The sequence below is a fragment of the Chiloscyllium plagiosum genome, unplaced genomic scaffold, assembly GCF_037043375.1.
Source record: "Chiloscyllium plagiosum isolate Xiang-an unplaced genomic scaffold, Cpla_swu_hap1 HiC_scaffold_42, whole genome shotgun sequence".
NCBI lineage: Eukaryota > Metazoa > Chordata > Chondrichthyes > Orectolobiformes > Hemiscylliidae > Chiloscyllium > Chiloscyllium plagiosum.
This window is the reverse complement of record NW_028270180.1, coordinates 1837369-1849707: the sequence shown is the minus strand read 5'-3', so window position 1 is coordinate 1849707 and position 12339 is coordinate 1837369. Positions and strand designations below refer to the sequence as shown.

Genomic DNA, 12339 nt, shown 5'->3' with positions numbered 1-12339 from the left:
AGGGAAATGTTTGACTAATTGCTTGTTCTTTGAGGAAGTAATAAAAGAGGAAATGAGATAAAGAAGAACTTCTGGATGTCGTGTACTTAGATTGACAGAAGTCTTCTGGAAAAGTGCTTCATTAAAGGTTACGTGTAGAGGATTAGTTAGCTATTTGAAAAGCAGAAGGTGAGCGTAATGGGTTTTTTTCCAAATTGGAAGACTGGTGTGCCACAGGTCTGATTGTTGATATTAATTTCACAATTAATATCAATTGCTTGGATAAAAGGTCTGAATGTATTGTTGCTAAATTTCTTGATTATGCGGAGATATGTTGGAAAGTAAATTATGAACAGGAAATGAGGCTGCAAAGGAGTATAAATAGGATAAGCAAGTAGGCCAAGAATTGGCAGCTGGAATATTAATGTAGGAAAATGTGAACTCTCTCACTTTGTCAGGAATAATAGAACAGCACATTATTTAAATAAAGATGCAATTAGACATGAGTTAGGAAGCATGGATTGGGAGCAATTGTTCCATGGTAAAGGCTCTATAGACATGTGAAGACTCTTTAAGGAACAGTTGTTGCAAGTGATGAATAAATATGACCCTCTGAGACAGGCAAGAAGTGGCTAGATAAAGGAACCTTGGATGACGAGAGCGGTGGAGCTTCTCGTCAAAAGGAAAGAGCTTACATAAGGTGGAGGAAGCTAGGGTCAAGCTCAGCTCCAGAGGATTACAGGCAGGCGAGGAAGGAGCTCAAAAATGGTTTATGGAGAGCCAGGAGGGGGCACAAGAAAGGCTTGGCAGAACGGATTAGGGAGAATCCAAAGGCATTTTACACTTATGTGAGGAATAAGAGAATGGTCAAAGAAAGTAGGGCCGATCAGGGATAGCATAGGGAATTTGTGTGTGGAGTCTGAGGAGGTAGGGGAAGCCCTAAATGAGTTTTTTGCTTCTGTCTTTACGAAAGAAATGAACTTTGTAGTGAATGAAACCTTTGAAGAGCAGGTGTGCATACTGGAATGGATAGAGATAGAGGAAGCTGATGTGCTGAAAAGTTTGTCAAGCATTAAGATTGACAAGTCGCCAGGCCCGGACCAGATTTGTCCTCGGCTGCTTTGGGAAACAAGAAATGCAATTGCTTCGCCACTTGCGAAGGTCTTTGCATCCTTGCTCTCCACTGGAGTCGTACCTGAGGACTGGAGAGAGGCAAATGTAATTCCTTTCTTCAAGAAAGGAAATAAGGAAATCCCCAGCAATGACAGAACAGTAAGTCTCACGTCTGTCGTCTGCAAGGTGTTAGAATGGATTCTGAGGGATAGAATTTATGACCATCTGGAAAAGCAAGGCTTGATTAAATGCAGTCAACATGGCTTTGTGAGGGGCAGGTCATGCCTCACAAATCTTATCGAGTTCTTTGAGGATGTGACTAGGAAAGTTGATGAGGGTTGAGCTGTGGATGTGATGTATATGGACTTTAGCAAGGCATTTGATAAGGTTCCCCATGGTAGGCTCATTCAGAAGGTCAGGAGGAATGGGATACAGGGGAACTTAGCTGTCTGGATACAGAATTGGCTGGCCAACAGAAGACAGCGAGTGGTAGTAGAAGGAAAATATTCTGCCTGGAAGTCGGTGGTGAGTGGTGTTCCACAGGGCTCTGTCCTTTGGCCTCGACTGTTTGTAATTTTTATTAATGACTTGGATGAGGGGATTGAAGGATGGGTCAGCAAGTTTGCAAATGACACAAAGGTTGGCGGTGTCGTTGACAGTATAGAGGGCTGCTGTAGGCTGCAGCGGGGCATTGACAGGATGCAGAGATGGGCTGAGAGGTGGCAGATGGAGTTCAACCTGGATAAATGCGAGGTGATGCATTTTGGAAGGTCGAATTTGAAAGCGGAGTACAGGATTAAGGATAGGATTCTTGGCAGTGGGGAGAAACAGAGGGATCTTGGTGTGCAGATACATAGATCCCTTAAAATGGCCACCCAAGTGGACAGGGTTGTTAAGAAAGCGTATGGTGTTTTGGCTTTCATTAACGGGGGGATTGAGTTTGAGTCGTGAGATCTTGTTGCAGCTCTATAAAACTTTGGTTAGACCGCACTTGGGCGACCAGAACTGGACGCAGTATTCCTATTATAGGAAGGAAGTGGGGATGGTTTGGAGAGGGTTCAGAGGAGGTTTACCAGGATGCTGCCTGGACTGGGGGGCTTATCTTATGAAGAGAGGTTGACTGAGCTCGGACTTTTTTCATTGGAGAAAAGGAGGAGGAGAGGGGACCTAATTGAGGTATACAAGATAATGAGAGGCATAGATAGAGTCGTTAGCCAGAGACTATTTCCCAGGGCAGAAATGACTAACACGAGGAGTCATAGTTTTAAGCTGGTTGGAGGCTAGTATAGAGGGGATGTCAGAGGCGGGTTCTTTACCCAGAGAGTTGAGAGAGCATAGAATGCGTTGCCAGCAGTAGTTGTGGAAGCAAGGTCATTGGGGACATTTAAGAGACTACTGGACATGCATCTCGTCACAGAAATTTGAGGGTGCATACATGTGCATCAGTGGTCGGCACAACATCGTGGGCTGAAGAGCCTGTTCTATGCTGTACTGTTCTATGTTCTATGTTCTAAAGGCAGATTGCAAAAGTGAAGTACAGAGAAATCTGGGTGTCATGGTACCTGAATCACAAAAATTTGGTACAGGAACATTAGGTGATGAGGAAGGCAACTGGAATGTTGCCATTTATTGCAAGAGGAATAGAATATAAATGTAGATATATCTTGCTACAGTTGTCCAGGATTTTGGTGAGATCGTAGCTGAAGTACTGTGTACAATTTTAGTCACCTTCTGTAAAAGATGAAAATACATGGGAGGCAGTTTGGAGTAACTGTGTATGGGTGGTTTTCTCAGGAGCTATGCTTAAGGTTGGGGCAAACAGTTGAAGTTTCGATGAATGTGAGCTGATCTTACTGACCTATAAGACCATGAGAAAAGTTGATAGAGAGAATGCTTCTCCTGCCAGGAGTGATGAGAAACAGTTTAAAATTACGGAGTTTCCCATTTAAGACTGAGATAAGCACTTTTTTACCCCTGACGATTGTGTCTTTCAAACTCTCTTCCCTAAACAGTGATTGGATATGGTCATTGAATATTTTTAAGGTAGAAGTAAATAAGGCAAGAAGGGGTAAGATTAAGGAACTTTGGATGACAAGATCAGAGGAGCTTCTTCTCAAAAGGAAGAAGGCAGCTTATGTAATGTAATGAAGGCAAGGGTCTCTCACAGCTTTAGAGGGTTTCAGGCTGGTTAGGAAGGAGAGCCAGGAGGGGGCGTGAATAAGGCCTGACAGGAAAGATTAGGGAGAACCCAAAGGCATTTTACTCATATGTGAGGAATAAGAGAATTATCAGGGAGAAGGTAGAGCTGATCAGGGATAGTGTAGGGAATTTGTGTGTGGAATCTGAGCAGATGGGGAAGCCCTAAATGAGTTTTTTGCTTCGGTTTTCACTAAGGAAATGGACCTTGTTGTAAATGAGAACTTTGAGGAACAGGGAAACAGGCTTGAACAGATCGCGATCGAGGAAGCTGCTGTTAAGGAATCTTTGGCAAGCATTAAGATTGATAAGTTCCCAGGGCCAGACCAGATTTATCCTGGGTTGATCTGGGAAGCAAGAAAGGAGGTTGCTAAGCTGCTGGTGAAGATCTTTGCTTCCTCACTCTCCATGGGAGTCGTACTGGAGCATTGGAAGGAGGCAAATGTTGTTCCTCTTATCAAGAAGAGAAATAGGACAATCCTTGGCAATTACAGACCTGTCAGTCTGACATCTGTGGTCAGCAAGGTTTTGGAAAGAAATCCTGAGGAATAGGATTTATGACTATCTGGAAAAGCATAGTGTGAGTAAAGGCAGTCAGCATCGCTTTGTGCGGGGCAGGCCCTGCCTCTCAAATCTTACTGAATTCTTTTGAGGAGGTGACGAGGCAGGTTGACAAAGGTTGAGTAGTGGATGTGGTGTACATGGACTTCAAGGCATTTGATAAGATTCCCCACAGTGGCCTCAATCATAAAGGAGGTACGGGATACAGGGAGTTTGGCTATCCGGATTCAGAAGTGGTTGGCTGACAGAAGGCAGAGAGTGGTTGTAGATGGAAAGTATTCTGTCTGGAGGTCAGTGTTGAGTGGGGTCCTGCAGGGCTCTGTTCTTGGGCCTCTGCTCTTGTAGTTTTTATAAATGACTTGGATGACGAGGTTGAGGGGTGGGTTATTAAGTTAGTAAGGTTGGAGGTGCCGTTGATAGTATCGAGGGCTATTGCAGGCTGCAGTGTGGCATAGACAGTATGCAGAGCTGGCTGAGAAATGGCAGATGGAGTTCAACCTGGATAAATGCGAAGTAATGCATTTTGAAAGGTCGAACTTTAATGCTGAATATAGGATTAAAGACAGAATTCAAGACCGGATTCTTGACAGTATGGAGGAAGTTGGTGTTCAAGTGCATAGATCCCTCAAAGTTGCAACCCAAATGGATAGGGTTCTAAAGAAAGCATATGGTGTTTTGGCTCTCATTCACAGGGAGGTTGAGTTTAAGAACTGAGAGGTTTTGCTGCAGCTCTACAAAACCCTGGAGAGACCACACTTGGAATATTGTGCCCAGTTCTGGTCGCCCTATTATAGGAAAGATGTGGAGGCTTTCACAATGGTACAAAGGAGGTTTACCAAACTGGAGGGATTCTCTTATGAGGAGAGGTTGACTGAACTCTGATGTTTCTCACTGGAGAGAAGGAGGAAGAGAGGTGACCTGATCGAGATATACAAGGTAATGAGAGGCAACTTCCTCCGCACTGTCAAGAATCCTGTCTTGAATTCTGTCTTTAATCCTATATTCAGCATTCAAATTCGACCTTCCAAAATGCATCAATAGCCGGAGACTTTTCTCCAGAGCAGGATTGACTGCGATGAGGGGTCATAGTTTTAATGTGTTAGGAGGAAGGTATAGAGGAGGCATCAGAGGTAGGTTCTTTATACAGATTTGTGAGCGCATGGAATGCATTACCAGTGGTAATGGTGGAAGCAGAGTCATTAGAGACATTTAAGTGACTGCTGGGCATGCATATGGACAGCAGTGAATTGAGGGGAACGTATGTTAGGTTATTTTATTTTAAATTAGGATTAATCTTTGGCACAACATCGTGGGCTGAAGGGCCTGTACTGTGTTTACTTTATGTTCTATGTTGGAATTTCTTGTTAGTCAAAAGAAATTAGAAGGGTATTGGAGGGAGGCAGGAGAATTAAGATGGCGATCGGCTTAGCCATGATACAACTGAAGGATGGAGCAGGCACAGGGGCCAAATGGCTTACCCCTCAAATCATATTTGTATGTGTTTGCTGTACTAACATTTGTTAAATCAGATGAATTTAATTGACAGCTTGTGCATGTTGAGTATTACTTGTCTGTTGGAAAAAGTGAAATTGCTACTATTTTCAATCTTCTAACACCATTTTCAGTTCCTACCGTTTGTTTGTTTCACAGCGTTCTCGAGCAGCACTCCAGCGGTACCTATTCTACTGCAACCGCTATATGAACCACATGCAGAGCTTGCGGTTTGAGCACAAACTCTATGCTCAGGTCAAGCAGAAGATGGAGGAAATGCAACAACACAATATGTCTTGGATTGAGGTGCAGTTCCTGAAGAAAGCTGTGGATGTGCTCTGTCAGTGTCGCGCCACATTAATGTACACTTACGTCTTTGCTTTCTACCTCAGAAAGAACAACCAGTCCATTATCTTTGAGGTAGGCCCTCTTTACACTCCAAGCTACAAATTATTATCTTGAAAGTGAGACAAATTTGTTTAGCTGATAAAATCTAGGCACAGACTAACAGTTACTCTGGAACATTTTGTGGTTTCAGGTGAACTAAAAATTTTCAACTTGGCCTGTAAAAATGGCAGGCTGTGTGATAGCTGTGCATACAGGCGGTGACTTATGAGCAGCAAGTAGGAACTATCATAATATATAATGAAATAGATCCTTTGCTTGAAGTTTAGTCTTTTAATTCATTCATAAATGCTTCAAATCTATTGGAAGTAAAGAATCCTATAGGATTCCTCGCCATCTATAGGCACATAGTATCATCTTATTACACAATTTCTCTACAAACATCTTGTACATAATTTGTGCGCTAACCCTCCATTGTGCATCTTTCCTTTGACTTGTTGATTGAGGTCAAAATATACTGCTACTCCCATGTGACAGGAAAATAGCTTTCAATTTGTGGTTGCAAATTTAGTTTCAGACACTTTTGAGGTTTTGCATTTCCTGCAGCCACTTGCTGAGAACTTGTCTCTATGCCATGCCTTAACTTCTGTATGTTGAGCAAATCTCACGTAAGCCTTTTCTATTGTTGATTGTCATTACTTCCTTGTCCTACTTGTTCTGTAGCCTGAAAGTGTTGCAACTGCTTTACAAACTCCTTTTAACGTGATGGGGCAAGTGGTGAGTCAAACACTATTATCTGATGTCCCAGGCATGCACTATTCTGGCATCCCATGCCATATCCTGGTATCCCCACATGTGGCTAGCGTGAAGCTAGTGCCAAACGTGTCTGCTTCCCACGCACCAGATTTAGTGCAGAAATGAGCTGTTGTTCTTCCTCAGGGGTAACTTGGTTCTTTTACTTAACAGAATTAAGGCAGAAGTATCTATTGCACTGCTATGTATCAAGCCCAAACAGACAATATCTCTGAATAGACCTCATGACCACAAACATGGAAGCTCCATATTCAACTTCAGCTTATGTTTATATTGCACTTTTACCAAGCTGCTTCAGAGAAACATTATCAAGCAAATCTGAACCACCTCACGAAATGTTATGACAAGTGACAAAAACTTTTGTTTAGGTTTTAGGGTGTAGGTTTTAGAGCCGTTTACTGAAATGAAGAATGTTAGTGGTTTAGGGCAAACATTTCAAAAGCTTGGGCCTTGGTAGCTGAAAGTAAGGTTTTATGTGGTGAAGCAGCTCAAATCGTCCAGTATTGGAACCTTCAGTGTTATGACTCACTCTGGGGGTAGTGCACTGGAAATCAAAGATGAGGACAGACTTCTTCCTACTCTCATTCCCAGAATTTTCACAGATGAGAAAAGATTTAATCGATCTATCATAAAGTCCACAGATGACAAAAAAACAGCTAGTTCTGCAGTTCACATGGAAATAGCTGTTTGTTATGAATAGTTTGTCTTTCACCATTGGCAATTAAGACATTAATTTCAAACTTATTGTTCCATAACTTAAACTTCATCCCTTCTTAACTTCTCCGCTTCACAAACAGACAGCCACAAAAACAGGTACAACATGTATATTGAGGGTGGAAAGTAGAAAAAAACAACAAAGAAATATATTTCAATAACACTAATCTGACCACAAAACTTAACTTGATTTAGTTGCTTTCTTTTTCTTCCTTTCCATTTCTTTTTAATTCTTTGTGGTTGACACAAGATTGTTCCTTCATTCACAGATAGTGAAAAAGACAAATCCTCAATCTTAAAGGTGTCTTACTCCTTCATAGAGACAACAGTTGGATGTTACTGGAGTCTCTCTAGTGCTTCCACGAGAGATTTCTTCGATGCTTTCTCTTTGTAAACTTGGTGGTTCCCTGCTGCACTGCCCTCACACAAGCCAAAGTTACCTGGTCAGGAGCCAAACAGGATATTACTGTCGAACAGGTTTCATTCAGTTCCAAACCCATTGGCTCCATGGATTTGCTTCTGCTCTCACTGTTCCCAAAAAACACAACATTCTCAGTGTGCTACAGTAAGTGTGATTAGTTTTTTAAAAACTGCAGTCACGTCCTTTGAATAGTCTCATTGGTTTAAAGCAGTGTAGTCTAAAGCTCAAGATTGAAAGAAATAGAAAAATAGAGTATTTGCACCAAGAATATGAAGAGAATATCCAATTTATATGAATACTGGATGGGGAAGTAGAATCATGATTAAGTAGTAGACATTGTTTTTGTCATTCCTGTTAATGAATGAGGTTGTAGAAGCTTTATGCAATCACCGACACTCTAGTGACCTTAAAATGTATGAAGTCTCCATGTGGACAATTGTGTACAATTTGAAAAATGTAAAGGAGAAGGGAATAGCAGGCACTGTACATTCTATCTTAAATATTCTTTCTCTCGCATGCCTTGCAGCATCAAGATTATTTCCTATGTTGCAGTTTCACAAACCTTTGCCATCAAGAAGACAAGAGGAGCAAGATTATCGATGCAGCATCATCTTGAAGTTCCCTTTCCAAGTTATTTATCAGTTTATTTACACAGTGTTGCTCCTGTCAGTTTATCATGAAATCAAAATCCTGCAATTGTCATTAGGATTATTGAACAAGCACTATATACAGGTGCACAATCTTTTTTCCGAAATGCACAGGACCAGCTGGTTTTTGGAATTCAATTTTTCGAATTTCAGAATAAGTGACAGATTGATGGTGAAATTTTAAAAAGTCTTACCAACAGCAGATGCACTGAGTAAAACTGGTCCTGAAGCAGAATTGAGGCCTGCCAGTGCTGGGCCATGCCCCACATGCCGCATCTGAATGACTATCGTCGAGTGGGTGTGGTGCTGGGTTAGCTGTTTGCACATCAAACAACCTTGTTAATTAGAAAAAAACTTCACAAAAAAACCTTCGGATTTCAGAGCTTTTCAGATAAAGGGTTGTCTACCTGTACTATTCCTTTCCCAGAACACTAGAAATGAGAACTAAAAATGCACATTTGTGAGTGTTGTCAGGCTTGCTTTTTCCCTGAGGAACGGTCACTCGACCCAAAACATGAACTTCAATTTCTCTCCACAGATGCCAGACCTGCTGAGCTTTTTTAGCAATTTCTATTTTTGTCTTTGAGTATAGATGTAGGGATGTCACATTGCAGCTATGTAGGACATTGGTGAGGCCACTTTTAGAATACTGTGTTCAATTCTAGTCTCCCTGCTCTAGGAAAGATGTTGTTAATCTTGAAAGGATTCAGAAAAGATTTCCAAAGATGTTGCTAGTGTTAGAGTTTGTTATAAGGAAAGGCTGAATAGGCTGGGGCTATTTTCCTTGAAGTATCGGAGGCTGAGGGGGTGACCTTATAGAGATTTATAAAGTCATGAGGGACATGGGTAGAGTGAATACCCAAGATGTTTCTCCCAGGATGTGGGAGTCAGAACTAGAGAGCTGAGGTTTGAGGAAAAGGTTTTAAAGGGACCTGAGGAGTAACTACTTCACGCTGAGGGTAAGTGGATGGAATGAGCTGCCAGAGCAAGTGGTGGAGGCTAGTACAATTACAACGTTTCAAAGGTTCATCCATGAATAGGAAGGATACAAAGGGATATGCGCCAAATACAAGTTGGTCTAGATCAGTTTAGGATATTGGTTGGCGCAGGCAGGTTGGACAGTGTTGTGTAACTCTGCGAATGTCATCTGTACAACCATTGTGTGATGTTTCTACTCTTTTAAAAAATATACAACTCCCCAACCTTGCTTCCCTTTCTGGTGATGGCATTTTCAGAGCCTTGTCTTGTCACCAGGTATGTATTTATTTGCACTGAGCTTTGCAAAGCAAACCAAGCTTTAGTGTTCACTCTTGATTCTTTTCAGTTTAGCTGCATTTTTATAGTTCTACATAAGTTTTAGCATTTTTTTGTAAGTTGAAATGCTCCATTAAAGAATGTTGCTGCTTTGACTTTAATTATTGAGTGGAGGAAAAACTGAGGTGGTTGGAGTTCAATATGAGAGCACAAACACTCCGCTCTCAAAGTGCTTCCACACTGCAATCATGTTAGTGTTGAGATCCAAATCTTTTCCATGCAATGTGTGTGTCTCTTCCAGAACAATCAGGCAGATCTGGAGAATGCAACAGAAGTGCTGTCTGGCTATCTGGAGAGGGACATATCCCAGGACTCCCTGCAAGACATCAAACAGAAAGTACAAGACAAGTACAGGTGGGACGAGAGGAATTTAGTGCTGACAATGTTTTCTCTTCTCTCCCTCTGACCACCTGTTCCTCCACGTCAAAAATATTGTTTATTTCAGGGTGAACTCTGTCCTGATGAAACCTATATAGGCTCTTAATGTAATCTTTCTGAATGTAGTCATGAATGCGCTGGCACTCCCAATCTTGTAGTAGAAGTAGAACCTTAGTCCTTATTGTTTTTCTCCAAGGGATGGTTGGATTGATCGATAGAAGGTGAAAGTTGCCAAGGGACCATAACTAATATGAATAATCCATCTCCTTTGATCCTCCCATTCCTCATGGATTAATTTTTTTCCTTGCAATGTGTGGTGTTACCCATCCCATAATTGATGATTAGAGCATTCCCTTTTGATCATTTCAACCCTGAGATTTGTAACTTCTTGTAAGCTTAACACATAGTGAACTTATCAATAAAAGTAGTTTGGCGTTCTGGTTGCTAGCATCAAGGCTATCTGGTTTTGTGATGTGAAAGGATTTGCCACTTTCAAGAGCCTTCGCATGATTCACAATTAGTGAGTCCTATTAAAGTATAAGTGGCTGAGGTAGTTACTTCCCTTACGCACGAGAAAAAAGACATTCAATTTCATAATGTCATCTTAAACAACTCATTGTGCTTCAGATACAACAAGATACTTGGATATTTAATCACAGAAGCAAATCCAGTGCCCACTTTTGTTCAGCATAATTCTCAAAACAGCAGTGAGTAAATGGTCAGTTGATCTGTTTTTGGTGATGGTAATTTGAGGATGAATGTTGCCAGGGTAATGGAATCCTTAGCTGATCAGGCAGATGTTTTTCTTACAGTGCTGGAACTGCACACTGGTGTACTCTATGCTGTGCAGTAAATTTAAATGCAAAAAGTCTGGAACGGGAGTGAAATCTTTAAATATTTGAATGTGGCAAATGTGCTATCAACAGAACCAAGCTGACAGTGCTGGGCCAGAGTTTAAATTTGTGACCCTTGAGCTTTTGATTAATGAATTGGGTCTGTTAAACCTTAGATCTCGGCATATGTTAAACAGTTAGTGTTTTATCATTCCTTTGGTATCTGGTTACTATATAAACTTAGCTTCTGTATACACAAAGGCTTGTTCAAACCAATTAGCCAACTCCTTCTCAAAGTAGTTGGAAGTTTTAATTATTTTTAAAATCTCCATCTATTCACCCTTCCTTGCTTTCTTAGGTATGTGTTTGAAGTCCTCCACACAGTATTTCTCCCTTTACTATCCAATTGTTCATGGAGCATAGAACATTTATAGCGCAGTACAGGTCCTTCAGACCTCAATGTTACATCGACCTGTGGAACCAATCTGAAGCCCATCTAACTTGCGCTATTCCATTCTCATCCATATGCCTATCCAATAATTATTTAAATGCCCTTAAAGTTGGCGAGTCTACTACTGTTGCAGGCAATGCGACCCACATCCCTACTACTGAGGGAAGAAACTACTTCTGACATCTGTCCTATATCTATTACCCCTCAATTTAAAGCTGTCTTCTTGTGCTAGCCATCGCCTTCTGAGGAAAAAGGCTCTCACTGTCCACTCTATCTAACCCTCTGATTGTCTTGTGTCTCAATTAAGTCACCTCTTAACCACCTTCCCTCCTAATGAAAACAGCCTCAAGTCCCTCAGCCTTTCCTCGTAAGACTTTCCCTCCATGCCAAACAACATCCTAGTAAGTGTCCTCTGCACCGTTTCCAAAGCTTCCACATCACCCTTCCTATAATGCGGTGACCAGAACTGTATGCAATACTCCAAATGTGGTTGCACTAGGGTTTTGTACAGCTACAGCATGATCTCATGGTTCCAAAACTCAATCCCCCTACCTATAAAAGCTAACACACCATATGCCTTAACAATCCTATGAACCTGGGTGGCAACTTTCAAGGATACCAAGATCTCCGCTCATCTACACTACCAAGAATCTTACCATTGGCTCAGTACTCTGTACTCCTGTTACTCCTTCCAAAGTGAATCATCTCACACTTTTCCGCCTTAAACTGCATTTGCCATCGCTCAGCCCAGCTCTGCAGCTTATCTATGTCTCTCTGTTAACCTCCAATATCCTTCATCACTATCCACAACTCTGACAGCCTTAGTGTCATCTACAAATTTACAAACTCATCTTTCTATGCCCTCATCCAGGTCTTTCATAAAAATGACAAACAACAGTGGACCCAAAACCGATCCTTGTGGTACCCCACTAGTAACTGAATTCCAGGATGAATATTTCCCATCAACCACCACATTCTCTTTCAGCTAGCCAATTTCTGATCTAAATCGCTAAATCACCTCAATTCCATGCTTCCATATTTTGTGCAATAGCCAGCGTGGGGAACCTTATCAAATGCCTTATT

General features: G+C 41.5%; 1 protein-coding gene across 2 annotated transcripts in view; it reads left to right on the top strand.

Annotated features, from left to right (window-relative positions):
* The window catches only part of LOC122542522 (E3 ubiquitin-protein ligase ARIH1), a 71668-nt gene that overhangs the window by 55905 nt on the left and 3424 nt on the right, over positions 1 to 12339 (top strand). Inside the window, exons 12-13 of one of the 2 annotated variants that reach the window (XM_043680355.2) lie at positions 5500 to 5760; positions 9836 to 9948. In XM_043680355.2, the coding sequence (XP_043536290.1) occupies positions 5500 to 5760; positions 9836 to 9948 (374 nt within the window). The other variant, XM_087982035.1, reaches the window with a different exon arrangement.